This window comes from Cucumis melo, chromosome 4 (genome assembly GCF_025177605.1).
Source record: "Cucumis melo cultivar AY chromosome 4, USDA_Cmelo_AY_1.0, whole genome shotgun sequence".
In the NCBI taxonomy this organism is placed as follows: domain Eukaryota; kingdom Viridiplantae; phylum Streptophyta; class Magnoliopsida; order Cucurbitales; family Cucurbitaceae; genus Cucumis; species Cucumis melo.
In genome coordinates this window covers 803,756-820,847 of record NC_066860.1, presented here as the reverse complement: position 1 = coordinate 820,847, position 17,092 = coordinate 803,756, and the positions used below count along the sequence as shown (strand labels likewise).

The following is a 17,092-nucleotide window of genomic DNA, read 5'->3' as shown; positions in this document are numbered from 1 at the left end:
TCTAATCTAGAAGTGAACATTAGTAAAAATAATGGTAAGTGTTAAAATATATATAGAAATAAAATCAATTGGAAATCAACTCAAAATTTAAGGGTAAAAGAGGATCAATTAGGAAAAATACTACATTAGAGAAAAAAATGGAAAAAAAAACCCTTTTTTATAAGGAAAAGAAAAGGACACTTTTGGAATAATATTCCCACCAAGAATTGTATTCCTATAAATCAAATTCTTCATCAATGGTCTTTATTTGGAAAGGGGAGAAAAAAAGAGGGTACAATTTTGATCAAAGTGAAATATAAAACAAAGATCATAAATCACAAGGATATTCCATAAAAGTGAAACCAAAGTCATAGAAGAAAGTGAAAATGATTCTTCTACCCGATTAGGCTCAAAATTGCAGATGCTTCTCATTTAAGGACATTGAAAAATGAGACTCAAATATTTATACATTCAAGGAAGCTTACTGACAGAAACCTTGATTTAGAGTCCACAATCCTCACTTCCAATGCTAAAAAAAAGCAATAACTTATGCTAATTGCTAATTATCTTCCTAATCTCTCTCTATTACAAGAACCTCCCTCTCCTTTTCCATTTTCTGTAGTAAATATGACATTCAGCCAGGGACTTTAGTCCAAGCTATAAATTAAATAAAGGGAGATTCCTTCTTTTTTTTTCTCACTTTCTTAAAGGGAACAAACACTATATGCCAATTGTAAAATAAGTTGGCCACAAAACCTCCATAAATAAGGGAGCAGCGGCAAACTGAAGTTTCGTCATTGAAAAATGCTACTTACCGAACAATCATCGTGAACACGCCAAATGGTTTCACCCATCAAGTTTGCAACTGAGAGGACTGTTAACTGAGGGAAGTGAACTTTGGGGGCTGGAATTGTGTTTGTCACAATCACTTCTTGAAAAAAGCCACTGGATAACCTCTCAATGGCAGGGGGGCTGCAGAGAGAGAGAGTTCGTTAAGTGAAATTGATACATGCTACCGCATATTGGAATGTTCCTTAAGTGAAATCCATGACGACATTCAAATTTAAGTGGTGAAGGCGAAGCCATCAGATTATAAGGAACAGCCAACAGGTAAAAATCCCAAGCAATAACAATAGAACGTCGTGGCCAAAAGTCTGGTTTAGGCATATACCATCGAATCTAAGAGGTCAAATGTTGTTGGGGGAAAACAGTCTATGGATACTCGTACAAGTGAGTGAAGCGAACTATTATAGTCTACTCCATGTTTGGAATCCAATTAAAATTGTTGGTGTTTCCAAATATTATAACCTAGAATAGCATTACTATTTCGATTCCCTTTTATTACTATGTTTACTATTTTGTTTTAAATCCTATTTTGCAATTTTAAATATAATTCTATTTTGGTTCCTAAAATTTCAAGTGTTCTTCTTGGTCTCTGAACTTAAAAATTATTTGTTTTAGTCTGTGCCATCAAGATCTTATCAACTCTTTAACAAAAATCTATAAAATACTGTTACAGTGATAATCAGTGAGAGAGAATAAATTTGTAATTACTTCTGTTTAAGTAGAGAAAGGTTTGTATCAAGAGGAGGGAAGAACATACCTGAAAACAGCATGGGTGCAACAAGCATAAACTTCTCTGGCTCCCTCTTGATGTAGCAATTCAGCCCCTTTAGTAATTGTTCCTAACACCCACAATAGCTTATTATATTAGACATGTTTCTTTAAAGGAACATCCAGCAAGGTAGAAGATTTAGAAAACGTGGTATCAATGGGGAAGTGGGATAAAGCAGATGGTACTATATCAGGTTTCTTAAACTCACCAGCTGTGTCAATCATGTCATCAACCATAACAGCAACCTTCCCTTTAACATCACCAATCAGGTTCATTACCTGCAAACACGTTGCATAAAGATATAATAAGTAATTTAATCTAAAGCTTTAGTCAGGACTACCTTTTCCTATATCCATCAGCATTCTATTAATTTTACAAGAGAAGGAAAATGCCACGGCATCAAATATCTCATATCTCAAGTACATATTAGTTACCCTCCTATTTCTTTCGTTAAAAGGCTAACTGTTGAAAAACATTTGGGGGGGGGGGGGGGGGGGGGGGGGTGGTCCAGTTTCAACTGAGCAATCTAACGTATATATTGCTTCATCAACAAACAATGAGTAGAATTCTGTCGATAAACCCAACAAATCATGATTTCAATTCCCTGTACGACCACAATTGTCCATGCCACAATTTATTCTAAATTAGAGATTACGAAATTCAATATAAATAGATTTGGTGCATATTTCACTGAGTTCAAGAGATAAAACCTTACACCAAGAGATTATAGCCACAGAGTATAGTGCAAAATTACCTCAGCAACATTGTGACCATGGCGCCTCTTATCCACTATGGCTAAAGGTGCATCAGATAGTTTTTTAGCAAAAGCACGTGCTCTGGCAACTCCTCCAACATCAGGAGAAACCACAACCAAATCACTAGAACAAATCCTCTTGCTGGCAAGATAGTCAAGAATCACGGGCTATAAAGTAGATGACAATAAGGCAAACAATACAAATTTCAGTAAAGATTTAATATTTCCAATAGATGGCAAAAAGAAAAAAAAAAAAGAAATGAATGAACCTACATGGCAATTTACATGATCCACGGGAATATCAAAGTAACCCATGGATTGTCCAGAATGAAGATCGCAAGCAAGAACACGATTTGCACCAGCTTCAGTAATGATGTTGGCAACAAGCTTTGCAGCAATGGATTCTCGCCCTTGAGTCTAGTGGAAGAGTATAAACAGACTGTTACACAGCAAATAAAGGAAACCACTTTCGTCCAAGAGCACTTCATCAAACAAACCCAATGCAAATAGTTCTGCGTTCCTAACGTTTATTCTATTCAAACTTAATAAAAGCAGCACATCAAACTCAAATTCCTCACTCATTTAAGAATTATCACTTTGTAGCATATACTCAAACATGACTTACAAAAATATTCAACTAAAAATATTACCTTTCTATCGGCTCTAGCATATCCAAAATAAGGAATCACAGCGGTAATATTTTTGGCGGAGGCTCTCCTACAAGCATCTATCATAATTAAAAGCTCCATAAGATTCTCATTAGCTGGGGGGCAGGTGGGCTGTACTAGGAATACATCGCATCCCCTAACACTTTCTTGCAATTGAACGTATATTTCACCATCAGCAAACCGCTTAATGTTAATCTTTCCAAGTTCCAGCCCCATGTAACAGGCAATTTCCTGAGAAGTAAATAACTCACATTTAGCAAACAAAGACTAGTCTCCAGAGAGAAAAAATGATCCATATTTGCATGTTGCTCGGGAAACTTTTCAATATGAACACTTTGATGGCTAAAACTATTCAGCCTTTTCAGTCACTTTAACCGAGTATGATAAGTTCAGCTAACAATCGTCCTCCAAGAGAATGAATACAAAAAATAACAAGCAACCCCACAAGTTCAACAGAATTACCTAGAAAAAAATATTGGTTGGAGAATAAACTGAACTCGCTGAATTCCAACTTAATAATATTATCACAATTATGAACATGTTATGATATGCCTAAATAAGCAATATTAAGTGTTAAAATCATTTATATCTAAACTAAACTATTAAAGAGTAAAAGTAAATCAATAGAAATATAGAACGAAAAGTCAAAATCTAGCAAATAAAGATATAAGGAAGATAAAGTCATTTGATTAGACAATAGCCAACGAAAATTTCACTTCGACCAAACCAACAACATGAGTAGGCTGTTCTTCCGTTGACCAAGACATCATTATTAAAACCTTAAAACCCCCTCCACGAAAACAATAATCAAACTAACTTATCAAGAGAAAACCCACCACATATCATGTCATCTTGATGGTGATTACTAAACAGTCATTTGAAAAGTCAAAATATAACTTTCATTCCATTGTAAAAAAAACGTTCCACAAGTACAATAGAAGAGTTTAACCTGAGAAAGTAAACGATTTGCAGACCCAGAAAACAATTTCAAACGTGTACTACTTCTATTAACCCTTTTCTCCATGCGAGCTGACTCCAAGAACTTGGGCAACGTCCGTTCAGTAACAATTGGAATTGTTGGTTTCCCGTTCACATGCCTCAAAGACTCGGACATATCACATCTCTGGCAAAAAAAAAAAAAACTAAGTTAAAACAAAACATAAGAATGAATGCAACAGAACCTTAACAGAGAAAACTTTTACCAGTAACAAAATATTTATACGGTCAGAAAAGTAATAGCAACACAATTCTTAGAACAACAGGGAAAGGGGGAAAACCCCCCAAAACTTCCCATCTCTAACATTGATCTTCAAACATGACAGAACTGTACATTCAACACTTAAAACTGTATTATCTCATTTTTTTCCCCCATCATTCTTCTACACAAAAAAAAAAAAAATCCCTTCCTTCACCTGAAAGTTCATCAAATCCTCTCATGAACAAAAACCAATCAACAGAATCCAAATTTTTTTTTAAAAAAAAAAAACCAATCATCCGCATTGCATTCAGGAACCACGACAACAAACAAAAACAATCAAAAGTATCTCCAAAACAAATAACAGAAAAAGTCCAAGGAAGATGAAGCATACAACTCCGCCATTGGAACACATTCGAATGCGAGACTCATTCGGAACAAAACCATCATGGTCAAGGGGACCAACAGAGAACAAAGACGACGACAACGACGACAAATAAGAAGAAGAAGAAGACGACAGAGTCAACGCAGCCATAGAATATAGAAGCCCTTTCTTTCAGATTAAAGGAGCAAAAAGCACGCTAGGGTTAAGCCCTCCAACAAGACAAAATTTGAGAGAAGATTGAGGAGATGACGAAGAACAGCTTTGTGAGCTTCTTATATATATATACACATCAATGGCGGTAGAGCACAAAACTTTATTTACATTTATTTGTTTATTTACTTATAATCCCTAATTACGAAATTTAAGTTTTTCATTTTCTTTCATTGTGAGAGAGAAAAAGGAGTCACATCAAGCACCTGATACGTCGTCGTTTGACGCAAGGTTATTCCTTCTTAAAGAGGGGCTGTTTGGCTGCGGATTTGTGGGAGTGTGGGGTCCGGTGAAAGAAAAGAAAAGAAAAGAAAAGAAAAAAGAGAAAATTATAGAAAAAGAATCTAAATTAAAAGGACATTTTAGAATCAAAATTCCTTTCTTTGAAAATAAAAAGTTCAAAGTCCACAAACAAATTAATGTTTCTCATTCTAATACGAAACTAATATCCTTTGAAAGAATAAAGTCTTATACTTTCTTTTCAAAAAAAAAAAATTAAAATATTTATAAAAAATAGTAAAATTTTAAATTTTATTGATAATATACACAAATAAACTTTTATTTTATTACTGTTTATCAATATCACTAATAGAATCATATTGATATCTATCAATATTTAATATTGGTAGAACCTAAAATCTTTTACTATACTTTACAAATATTTCGTTAAATTTGCAATTTCTTACGATTGTCTTTTCTTTTTTTTAGCTTTTTTCTAATATATATGCGTTTAGCTCTTAAATTTTAAAAAAAATGATGCTTTAGATTTTGAACCACGTAAAAATAAGTCTATAGGGTCTAAAAAAATTTTACATTATTTTAAATAATTGTTTTGAGATTAAAATTATAAATAATAAACTTTTAAAAATAAACCTTATAGGTATGTTTTAAGATATTGAGTTTGAGTGATAAAATCTCATATCAACGGATTGAAGTTAGAAAGCTTGACTTTTTAAGTATAAATTAAAGTTGTAAGACGGAGTCTATCGATAAACACATGTGAGTTGTTTGGTAAGAACAATCGAATTACATATAAATTGACTAAGTCATATCACGTGTACGTGTGTAGGTATCATGTGTGAAAGGACTTAAACATTACAAATATAAGTAAGGGAAAAAGACAATAAAATAAAACAAATGAGCAAAATTATGTATCACGAGATGACCAAGAAGTCCAATATTCCAATTAGGTTTTCAGATGACTTTATTTGAAAACAACATTTAAATGAAATCTTAAAAGAGAAAGAAAGAAAAACATTTTAAATGACGAAAGGCTTTAAAATATTCATAAATATAGTAAAAATATCACAACTAATTACCGATGATTGATTAAGATATACTACTTTTTATCTTCATCTAATAGTAGTTTATCTAAATCTAATTGACTGTTATATTTGGAGATGTTTTGATTCATTTTACTTTATTTGAAAACAACTCTAATTAATATTTGTCGTTCATAAAGATATGTATTTTATCTATCATATGAATGATTAGTTTGAATTGAAAAAAATAATATAGCTTAGTGGATAACATATCAACTAACATAATAAGAATCGATGTTTTAATTTTTCGTCGTAAAATTGTTAAACTTAGAAAATAGAAGAACAAAGAAGAAAAATAAATAAATAAAGTTTAGTTATAGTTTCCAAAGTATATCGTAAAATTTATATGAATTTTCAATAGGGTAATGTTGAGTTTAACAGGTCATCATACTTTTACAACTGTTCTTATATATGTCTTGTAACATCGATCAATTTTGTTGATATGCTTAAAAGTAATTCATCTATTAGATGCGACGTCGAATATTATGTCATATAAACCATAACCTTTGAATTTTGATTCGAGTACATCCATGAAATTTTGTAAGACATTAAATTAAGTTAAAGATTTGTTAAATTAAACCTAAAATTGAAAATTTATAGATCTATTAGATACAAAATTAAAAGTTTTTTATTATCTGTTAAATACTATTCAAAATTTAAAGATCTGTCGAGAATGGAGAGTTGATTTACTTATTCATACTAAAATTAGGAACTAAATATACAAATTTCCAAAATCAAACGTATAATTTAACAAAGTAAAAAAAGAATCTCTACGTCTTATCTTAAATAATCGAGTAAAATTATTTATTTTTCTTCCATTTCACATGTAAAATAGGATATTAAATTGACTTTGCATTAAACATATATATTATTACTTGGTCAAACAATTTTCTAAAAAAAATGTTACTCGATATATTTTTAAAATGAAAAATATTGGATTGCTTATAAGAAGGGATTTACGATCAAAGGTCAAAACACGCAAAAACAAGAAAAATGAAAACAATGACAAAAACTAACAAAACAATTAAGTGAATCATACACGATGAAGGAAAATATATCGAAGAACAGGAATTCTTGAGGTCTTTATAAGATAAGTCTCAAGACCACTTAAAACAACAAGCGTTAAATCTCAAATCGAACATCTAAACTAACTAAAGAAAATGCATATTATGTTCGCACTAAACACACGATAAATAACTAACACACCATGTAAATTTAGTCAATACTCAATCATGAAAAATTAATAAGTTAAAAGTTTGATAAATTATATTATTTTTGGATTGAAAATTTTGTAAGTTCTTAAACAACTTGTTAAGATACTTAATAAATGTAAATGGGTAATTGTCAAACGATTCATAACTTTATTAAATTTTAAGATAAAGACTCCAATTAAGTATTATAGTAATAAAGGTGTAGTGATTTATTCATATTGGTTAATGTTAATGTTAATGACTAATGGTCAAACAAAATAGTATTATATAAAAGATTTGGAGGATAGCTTATATCATCCACTCTCCTTTAAATCTAAAGTTAGTTTGAGCCTTTTTTTTTTCTTTTCTAAAAGAATGGATAAGTTTGAATGGTAGGCATCAATTGTTTGATGACTCTAACTTGTAAGTAACAACAATTGTTACTATATTATTATTATTATTACTAAATATCGGTACTTTAGAAATCGTTCAATTTTATTTCTCGAAACTTTTAATAAATCTTAAATTTAGTATATACGGTTAGTTTGTTGTATAATTTTTCATTAGCGTTTTTCACTATAAAATTTAAAAATATATCAATATATTATGTTTATTTGCAAGAAAATTATAGTGATTATTTAATCAATTTCTATAAAAATTAACTTCGAAAGCTAAATTTAAGATTTATTAAAAGTAGAATGATCAAAATTTAATAGACTATAAAGTATAGGGATCAAAATGATATTTTTAACGGTTGTTTTTTATTTGTTTGTTAAATATTAATTTAGTAATGCAAAGGTGAAGGAAAATTGCTAAATTGTTTGTTTATAATAATAGAAAATCGCTCAAAAGTTAGTTTAGTTCAACAATAACTGATATGATATTTCATTTTAAAGGTGGTAGGTTTGTATTTCTATTTCGAGGATCGTTGTACTACAAAATCGAAAATGCTAATTACAAAAATGGGTAAATTTTAAAATCTATGCGGATTGGATTCACAAGCTTTTAATAACATTCAATGAACTTTTAACATTTTAAAATTGTCTAAAAAATGGCACAACAAGCAAGAGTTTTGAAATTTAAATATTTAATAAAAAATTGAGTATACGTTAATTATCGTAAAACACGGCCCTAAAATAAAATAAAAAGTTATAGGGAATATTCTATAATTTCTTTCAACAATTTTATTTTTTATTTTAAAAAATGACAAATAAGTATATACTATAAAGTAATACGTGATAATATTTTCTAACATTGTAAACTTAATCACGAGTCAATATATTTATTTAAATTTAAAGTTTAAATTAGTAGATTCGATATAAGTGAGTAACTACGTAATTTCAATTTAGGTTCATTTTAATTCCTCTTCAAATACTAGTTTTCATATATGTATTTTAAAATATAATGTATCTTAAAAATAAGATAAATAAATTAATAATCAACCAAAATATTCTTATTGTAAAAATATATAAAACCCAAAGGAAAATTTTGAAAGTATAAAAATAAAAAGAAAAAAGAAAAGGAATAGAAAAGGAGAGTAAAAGAGAAGAAAAAGAAAAGCATTGGGAAGTTGAATTTAAAACGTTACATTATTTACATATACATTTAATAAGTAGAAAAAGTCAAAGAAAACGTTTGAAATTTAATTATTTAAAAGCATGCGTTATGGCCATCAAAAACGGAGTGAATTGGATTGTCATTTTTCCATACGTCATTCTTAAAAAGTGACCCAAATAAATAAATAAATAAATAAATAATTTGGAATTGAGTTATTTGGTTCAATTAAATATATCCACGTCAGCATTTTTATTTTATTTTATTTATTTCCATGAAACTTTGATAAATTCTTGACTTCATCATTCTCATCCCTTTCCCATCTTCAAAATGGTTGGCATTCTTATCTTTTCTTTCTCTCTTCTCACTATCTCTTCCTTCCTTGTCACATTACCATTCTTATCCTTCTTTTTTATTTTTAAATTTCCATGATTCTTTTTGTATCGTGAGTGTCCGAGACAACTTACACGTACTAAATTATTCATCAAGATCATACTTCCTTCTATTTATTACTAATAATTACTTCAAAAGTATGTTAGTTTTAAGGAAAATGGTATCGATATGTTATGATAATGCAAACATGAGTAATATGATTCAATTGAGACGATTTGATATTGTTAATTTTAAAGTTTGAAGTATGATTTTCCACGCTCGCATATTGTCAAAGAGAAAGGAAAAAACATGCAAGTGGATTCTAACGACCCAAACATTTACGGACTTAAAATGAAAAGTTTATAACGTAAGTGGATTGTTTTGATGATGAAAAATGGTTACCAATACGATCATTATTTAGCCTTTAGGAAGGAAGATGTTTGTGAATGTTCATAAACAGTATAATGATTTAGTCCATAGGAGTTAAATATGTGCCCATATGAGTAATTGCCAGTTGCTAGAAGTGACCCATCTAACATAAATTTCTTTAAAAAAGACTACATATAGTTTGGAAAGAGTTTTTTTTTTCCCTCTTCCACAACGTTTTTCTCTTATGCAATTTTACCAATACACCCTCTTGCTCATTAAATTTATGACTTATTATTCGTACGTAAATTTTAGCAAATAACGACAAAAATCAACTCTTAGAATCATTCACATTTAGATACTTTTGTCAACGACAAACATCAACCATGAACTCTTAAAATTTATTTCCAATTAGATAGTTGATGTTAACAAGTTGACAATTAAATATCACACATGTACGTAGTTCATCAACGATGTGTTCATTTTTTCTACGACAAAGGAAGGACATCATAACCACTTGACCAAACATTGTCTTTTTAAAAACGTATTTCAATAACTAATTTTGCATTGCAATATGTTCTTTTAGACGGTGACGAAAACTACATTTTGCTAACAACATTTCATCAGATTGTTAAAGGATCTACAAGAATAAATTTGGTCACTGACTCCAAAGTCCAAACATACATTATTCAACTCAGCACCCTTAAAATGTGTTTTTTTCTTAAACAAAAACCAAACTTCGAGGAAAGAAAAGACTTCGAAGTGTTTAATGGATGACAATGGCGTTTACATCGTGTCAATGCCAATAAAAAGCACATTAAAAATGTTTGGCAATCAAAATTGGTATAAAAAAACACACTTAAAAGGACATTTTAGTTAATGTCATTCAATAGACATTTATTGATTGCCTAAAAAAAGTCTTACAACAAAAGCAATGATGAAATCGAAGAGTTCGAAATTTATATTAAACATCCACAAATATCAACATCTTTATAAATGCTCATAAAACATATAAAAGAAATGTTATCTATTTAGTCCAAAAAAATTAGTTATTAATCTAACTAAATTTTATTAATTTCACGACTTATCTTCGTTATCGATATCTCATAGATCGGTAAAATTTATATATCGATATCGACGTGGTAATTAAATCCATGCTTGAAAGCATGGAACACAGAAACCAAAATTGGCTTCTTCATTGATTGATCCAACTGGGATTCATTAGTTCACACTTCACAATTGGTAAGTGAATGTCTGCATCAATTAAAAACAAAAGAAAACATACAAAATTCAATCAATCGATTAGGGTTCCAGGTCAGATTCAGCGAAAATCAAACCAAATGATTCCAAATTTGCAATATGGCCCTAAATTTTGATCATATACGATTATGCAACAAAAGAAAATAAATTCTTACAGAAGGAGTAAGATGGGAAAACAAATTCATACAAGTATCTAAGATGGAGAAAACAAATTCTTACAAGGATCTATAAAAATGAGAATTTAAAATATATCATCACTCTGTTCAACCAACAATCAAAATGATATATGGATATGTGGCAATTCATTAATTTCATTTTACATGGTCAGCGTCGCAGTTAAGATCTAAATGCAGGAAACAATTAGGTTAATGAGCGGAAATCGACTTGAATTGAATGGGATTAAACAAATGAAATCGAGGCAACACATACATAGTACCATTCCGATAGCTAACGACAAGAAGGAAAAAGATTAGGGTATTTACTCTTATGGCCTTATCTTTACATGTTTTGGAAGGACAGAATTGCTAGTCCACATCTTTCGGTTGATGAAGAGATTCGCTCTCCTAGGAGAGAAACAGTTGAACATAAGAAATTAAGTCAACAAATTACCATAGAACAAAACAAGGCAATCCCTCAACCCGAGGGAAAAAGGAGGTCGGAGAAGTCGAACCTCTTGAGGGTGTTGGAATTGAGAGAGAGATTTCAGCTGGGAGCTTTCCATGTTTGTAAGTAATTGCACGACAGTTTGCAAACGAGGAATGCTGCAAACATTGGGAAGGAAGTAAATCAAGACAGGAACCAAATTGATCAGTAGACAGAACAGAACTGTCTTAAAATGCAACATAGGACACTTGTTCTTGTGGAGGATAGAGTAAAAGTAGAAGCAATTTTTACTAGATATACCAGAGGGCAAGAACAGAGTAATAATTCAGAGTTCAGACAATATAGTGAAATATCTGTCCAATGGATTATCTAGAATGTCATCAGGCGTAATCCATTGATATCAGTTCCTTTGGGGCCAACAAAAATTATGCCAATAGTAACTAAAGTATTAAGAAAATATTGTTTGAAGAGGAAATATCTAGGAAATTTTTTTCCTTGAAAGTTGTTTTATTAGCAATAGCAGAATCCTAGCACTCTGAAGGCATCTTAGGAAGTGCGTTTAGAAGGGTTAAAATTACTTTTGTCAAGTTCAAAAGTCACTTCAAATCATGCTCTTATCTATAGAAAATTAATTTAATGTTTGATTTTACATTTCAAAAGTGATTTCTATGCAACCAAAAACCTGATTTTGAATCATTGAAATCATTGAAAGCATTCTCAAGGCATCTTAGGGTGAAAGTCCTTAATCTTGCTGGCTTTATCTTCTTAAGGATAAGGGACACAAAGGTTTCAGAGATAGAATTGTTCCAGATGCCCTTTTTAGAGAATTCTTGACGTACCCTAGGTATTCTCAAGGAGTAATTGTCTAAGAATAAAGATTGTGAATCTTTTGTTAGAATGATAATGTGTTTCACGCAAGAGGAAAAGACTCCTATTTATAGACTTTATTACAACTGGGCGTAAAAATGAAATTAACCTAGAATATTAACCAATTAACCCATTCTTTCTACATCAATTCCTTAAAACTTCCTTCTAAATCTCTCTTTACAAAATCCTAGTTATCGTGATAGAACACCGTGGGGAGAAACCATCTGAACTTGGGGATAGATTCCCATTACTCAAACACTGTTCTACTAATCTACTCGAGGGAAAAGGGAGCAAGCAACCTAACCCCTTCCCTTTCAGAAATATAACACCAATCAATACCATGAACAAACGGCGGTCTTACTTTTCCTACCACTAACCATCCCAAGAAAGAAAGACCGAGTTCCAATCCCCTCCTTCAGCCAAAATGGCCTTCTTAGCATTTTGCCTCCAGCTGCTGGTCTCTTTCCTGATTAGGTCAACAAATTCCACCATCAAAGTCTCTCTTTACTCTTTCAAGAATCATCAAGCCTCCCCACCGTCTCAGGCGTATCAATTTCAACATGAATTTCTTTTAATTTAAATATATCACTGGAAAACAAAGCATTTACTAATGCACTTCAATAACTATAATCAAATTTGTCGGAAACCATTGGTTTCTTCACCAAAGAAATAACGCATGAGCTTATAAATTTGAACATAGAAATAGAATTAATTCCACCAATGCATGTTCAAGGTAAAAAAAGAACCTTTCTAGTCCCTTCTCAACATATGCATCTAATGATGAAACCACCTGCGGCATCTGCTCTAAGATCTGCATCAGAAGAAGAGAAGTGAAAGTACTATCAGAAGGCTTATTGTAAAGAAATAAATAAACGAAATAAGAACATGCTGAAGTTATTAACTTATGCTACATACTTTCCCAGTATTTCTCATGGTAGATGCTTTCGCCAAAAGATTCTTTGGCAACTTTCTTAACTGAGCCTGCAGAGAAGACAAAACTGAAAATCTGAAAGCAATGCAATAACAAAAAATCTCAAACAAAATAGCATTTCAGCAATATGACTAAAACTTCCAAGAGTTGAATCCATCTAAAAATCAGAGATAACTTTCATTTCAATTGTCCAAGGTAGTGAAAACTTGAAATTATGACTTCGATGCAAACAACACATACACAGTCAAATTTCGTACAATATTACACAATTTCCTGAAACAAAACGTAATTTCTCAATTAACTGAGCTAGAAAATGGAAAAGATACAAAACGAACAATTAAGATTAGGAAATTCAATCATCTATTCATATGATCAAGATCATCATCCGTTCGAATGAACTCGTGAAGCTGCAGAAAACACAAACGAGAGAGAGAGAGGATGCCTGAGCTGAAGAAGATTGCTGCATTAGATGAAGGAGATTTGACGTGGATCGCACAGACTGAGAAATGTGGTCGGCAACCATGGCTTTGGCTGTTCCATCTCTGTTGCTTCGACCTGATGGGGAAGCTGTCGCCATTGTTGGCGTCGCCTGAAGCTTCTTCCGTCGGAAAGCAGATTTGCCATTTCTTGGATTGCTCGGCCCATGAAAAGGACCATGGCTTGGGCCTATAACAAAATTTTGAGCCCAATCTCTTCGACTATTTTGATATATTTTATAAATATAATATTTTGTAAAAGGTCTATTTTCTTTTGTTTTTATTTTATGTAAATAATACTTGAAGTTCTTATACTTTCCATGTCAATAATTATACTAAAAGATTTCTATCTTGGTTTTTAGTTTTTAATTTCGATGGTCTCTTAACTCAATTCATTTTTAGATTTATAATTTTTATAACTTTTTCAGTACGATAATTACATAATTAGAAAATCGAGCATTCAATTTTTAAGATGTAAGGTCGTGTCAATTATTGTTCAATTAAGCTCATTTTGATAATACTACAATCAATCATTTCAATAGTTTGAACTTAGGTTGAAGTAATTATAAAAACATGTGATTTTTAAATAATTCAGAAACACAATATATAGTATACAAAATATACAAATAACATTGGTTTAATTTGAAATTATATATTAAAAACCCTAAATTGAAGTTTGAATATAAGATGTTTATGGTTCTATTAACAATTGTTATGATTATTTTTATTATGTCTAAAATCACTTTGAAACATGTCGTTAATTACTCAGAATTAATTTAATATTTACTTTTTACACTTATAAATGTAAGTTTCTTAACGTCAAAACTGAATTTTGATTAAAAATAACAAAAGTGATTTCAAACCCTTGCATAATCACTCTCGTGGTACGTAAACCGACGAGAAATTAGTGATTGATAAACCTACAATTTCTTCTTACTTCACCTTCATGAGAAGTGAGGACATTGATATTCCCCATCTTGACAATGGACTTAACAAATGAATCAAAGAAGAGGGTTTGATCAGAAGCATAGCTCCAAACTTGTCTTCTAATTTCACCTTCATAATCTTGGGTTATGAGCACATCATCAGACCCTAAAAGCCCTTTGCCTTCAAGAATGTTGAGGAAATAATGGTTGTCAAATCTTGCTGGTGTCCTAAAATCCAAGGGTGCTACCCTTTGATCTTGGCCTGTTTTAGGGCAAATTGACCTTAAAATTCTTTTATATGTATTGTATCTCTTGTATCTATCTCCTTCTTCTCCTCCTCCTTCTTCTCCTTCATTCATTTCATATACTCTTTGTCTAAAACTCAAGCATCTTGCTTTCCCTATGGTGTGGCTTCCTTTTCACAATAGAACACTTGTAGATGTTAGTGAATGAAACAACACAATTGGTTTATCTATTCTTTAGGTTAAAAAACACTTTGACAAAATACATGTAATTTTTCAAAACTCAAATGATCAAAACTAATAGTGGAGTAGAAATTGGTTGATAGAACAATGAGGTGATGTATGGAAATTGAGATTGAAACAAATGCAAAACTTTGATACAACATTCTAAGAAACCCCTATTCAAGGTGGTTTTAAAATATTTATAAAGTAAAGATAATATTACAACTTAAATATGAATACTTTTTAAACAAAAGATGAATTTAGGGCATTTATCTCACGGGTGTATTGAAGCAAAATTTTGGTTGAAAAGTATAATGGAAGTTAAAGTAGTTCTATTTTAAATTAGAACGAGCAACAACGACAATCACAAAATAATTATAGTAAGTTTTTTCATAATGACTTATTTTCAGAATTAAACACCTGAAAAAGTTAAACGAAAAGATGTCTTAACTTAGGACTTACCTGACAGAGCAATCAAGTCTTGAACATTAAGGCCTTGTTGTTGAAAGTTGGCAATTAAGGTCTCAAGGGAAGAATTGGGAGAAGGAATGTATTTGTTGGCACCATCAAAGCTTGCTTTCAAGGAGTCTTTCCTTCCCAATAACACTGCCCATTCAGGTCCTCCTCTCTTTCCACAAAATAAAAATAAAAAATCAACTTAGTAATTAGTATCACATACTACATTTGCATTAACAATGTGCTAAGCTAATTTTAAGTCATACTTGAAAGGATGCTCATGAATATGGTACAAAGATAATTTAATCTATGCGTATATATTAATGTAAGATTTTGAATATGACTTTAACTCTAGGGAGAAAAAAAATAATGATGTGTTCTTAAATGAAATTAAATGTAAAAAGAAATAGATGAAGAAAGATTAGTACGAGTACAACAGCATCCCGAGCAGCAATGGTCAAAATATCAGAACAAGATACAGTGTAAGGACAAGCTTCTTCCAATATGTATTTTATCTCATCGATGATACTGAAACCACGAAGAGAGTTTAAATTTGGAGCCGCTTGCTTTTCGCTCACCATCTCGTCAATGCTATCTAGAAGAACTGATGCATCACATCCCTATTTTATCAATGAAGATTTTAGACCATACTCTTATAATGAAATTTACAACAAAAAGAGAATATTTATAAAAACGAGATAGATAATACCATAACAAAACAATCATGAAAATGCAATCGAAGGAGAGAAGCAGCCATTCGAGGATCTTTGTGCACAGCAATCTCAACTTGTCGTCGAACAATATCTTCGACAAAAGGGCATGTTTCTTTGTAGTAGTCAAAAACCAAAAGTCCTTCCCCTAAACTTTCAATTCCATGCAAAACACCACCAAATATTACCACCACCAATATCTTCAAAATCCCCATTAAATGTTTTGATAGTGAAGTTTTGAAGATGGAAGACAAAGGAAAGCTCCATAGTAGTTTTCTTTATAGTAAGAAATTGTACCATTTTTTTCCCTAAAAAATTCCCCATTTGAAGATTTTGATCAAAGTTGATACAACAAACTCTACCCAACCTCACCTATTCTACACCCTTTTATACAGCCTTCTTTTCAAGCACAAGAATGTAAGCTAGTCTTGATCAAGCTATTAATTAAATTTGTAAACAAGAAAAGAAAAGAAAAATTGCTTTCAAGTAAAGCATTAATTGATTAATGCTGATTTTTTATCTACAAATTAGATAGTCAAAGGCAATGGTTTAGTTACATTTATATCAAAACAAACACAAGTTCAAAAGTCAAAACCACTAGTTTGAGAGAACCGAGTTCCTAATATCAACATCCAAACTCTTAAGGCTGACTCAAACTCTTGTAAATAGCTAAAGCAAAAAATGGTGGTTCAACTCCTCATTCTTTGTACACAGAACAAAGCACAAACAAAGCAACAAAAATAGGCCCAACAGAAAAATAAAAACACGAGCAGTTATGGAATAAATATT

General features: G+C 31.0%; 3 protein-coding genes across 4 annotated transcripts; all 3 read right to left on the bottom strand.

Moving 5' to 3' along the window:
• Window positions 1–382: 382 nt before the first annotated feature.
• Window positions 383–4,898, bottom strand: LOC103503511 (ribose-phosphate pyrophosphokinase 1). Its single transcript, XM_008467719.3, has 8 exons — window positions 4,606–4,898; window positions 3,966–4,139; window positions 2,999–3,247; window positions 2,622–2,765; window positions 2,349–2,516; window positions 1,803–1,872; window positions 1,583–1,664; window positions 383–951 (listed from the first exon to the last, which is right to left on the bottom strand). Exons 1-8 carry the CDS (start codon window positions 4,744–4,746, stop codon window positions 774–776), a joined length of 1,206 nt encoding a protein of 401 aa, XP_008465941.2. The 5' UTR covers window positions 4,747–4,898; the 3' UTR covers window positions 383–773.
• Window positions 4,899–10,545: 5,647 nt separating this feature from the next.
• Window positions 10,546–13,907, bottom strand: LOC103503510 (tobamovirus multiplication protein 2B). 2 transcript variants are annotated; one of them, XM_008467717.3, is made up of 6 exons: window positions 13,714–13,905; window positions 13,256–13,321; window positions 13,087–13,151; window positions 11,541–11,631; window positions 11,353–11,433; window positions 10,546–10,864 (listed from the first exon to the last, which is right to left on the bottom strand). In XM_008467717.3, the coding sequence occupies exons 1-5, from the start codon at window positions 13,846–13,848 to the stop codon at window positions 11,395–11,397; spliced, it is 396 nt and encodes a 131-aa protein (XP_008465939.1). In that variant the 5' UTR covers window positions 13,849–13,905; the 3' UTR covers window positions 10,546–10,864; window positions 11,353–11,394. The 2 variants fall into 2 exon arrangements, with proteins under 2 accessions (XP_008465939.1, XP_050939440.1); XM_051083483.1 differs by lacking the exon at window positions 10,546–10,864 and having other exon boundaries at window positions 11,164–11,631; window positions 13,714–13,907.
• A 645-nt stretch (window positions 13,908–14,552) lies between these two features.
• Window positions 14,553–16,992, bottom strand: LOC103503509 (peroxidase 20). Its single transcript, XM_008467715.3, has 4 exons — window positions 16,303–16,992; window positions 16,022–16,213; window positions 15,600–15,765; window positions 14,553–15,088 (listed from the first exon to the last, which is right to left on the bottom strand). The coding sequence occupies exons 1-4, from the start codon at window positions 16,516–16,518 to the stop codon at window positions 14,652–14,654; spliced, it is 1,011 nt and encodes a 336-aa protein (XP_008465937.2). The 5' UTR covers window positions 16,519–16,992; the 3' UTR covers window positions 14,553–14,651.
• Window positions 16,993–17,092: the final 100 nt, after the last annotated feature.

Bases quoted from the DNA above. Each gene is read 5' to 3' on its own strand.
- LOC103503511 (XM_008467719.3), bottom strand. From the start codon at position 4,746: ATGGCTGCGTTGACTCTGTCGTCTTCTTCTTCTTCTTATTTGTCGTCG. The intron at 2,766-2,998 runs GTAATATTTTTA...CTCTTCCACTAG, and splicing joins ATGCTAGAGCCGATAGAAAG to ACTCAAGGGCGAGAATCCAT. The intron at 952-1,582 runs GTATGTTCTTCC...CTCTCTCTGCAG, and splicing joins TGCACCCATGCTGTTTTCAG to CCCCCCTGCCATTGAGAGGT.
- LOC103503510 (XM_051083483.1), bottom strand. From the start codon at position 13,848: ATGGCGACAGCTTCCCCATCAGGTCGAAGCAACAGAGATGGAACAGCC. The intron at 13,322-13,713 runs GCATCCTCTCTC...TCTTCTCTGCAG, and splicing joins AGCAATCTTCTTCAGCTCAG to GCTCAGTTAAGAAAGTTGCC. The intron at 13,152-13,255 runs GTATGTAGCATA...CTTCTGATGCAG, and splicing joins CCATGAGAAATACTGGGAAA to ATCTTAGAGCAGATGCCGCA.
- LOC103503509 (XM_008467715.3), bottom strand. From the start codon at position 16,518: ATGGGGATTTTGAAGATATTGGTGGTGGTAATATTTGGTGGTGTTTTG. The intron at 15,766-16,021 runs GTACTAATCTTT...TTTTGTGGAAAG, and splicing joins CTCGGGATGCTGTTGTACTC to AGAGGAGGACCTGAATGGGC. The intron at 15,089-15,599 runs GTAAGTCCTAAG...TATTGTGAAAAG, and splicing joins AGACTTGATTGCTCTGTCAG to GAAGCCACACCATAGGGAAA.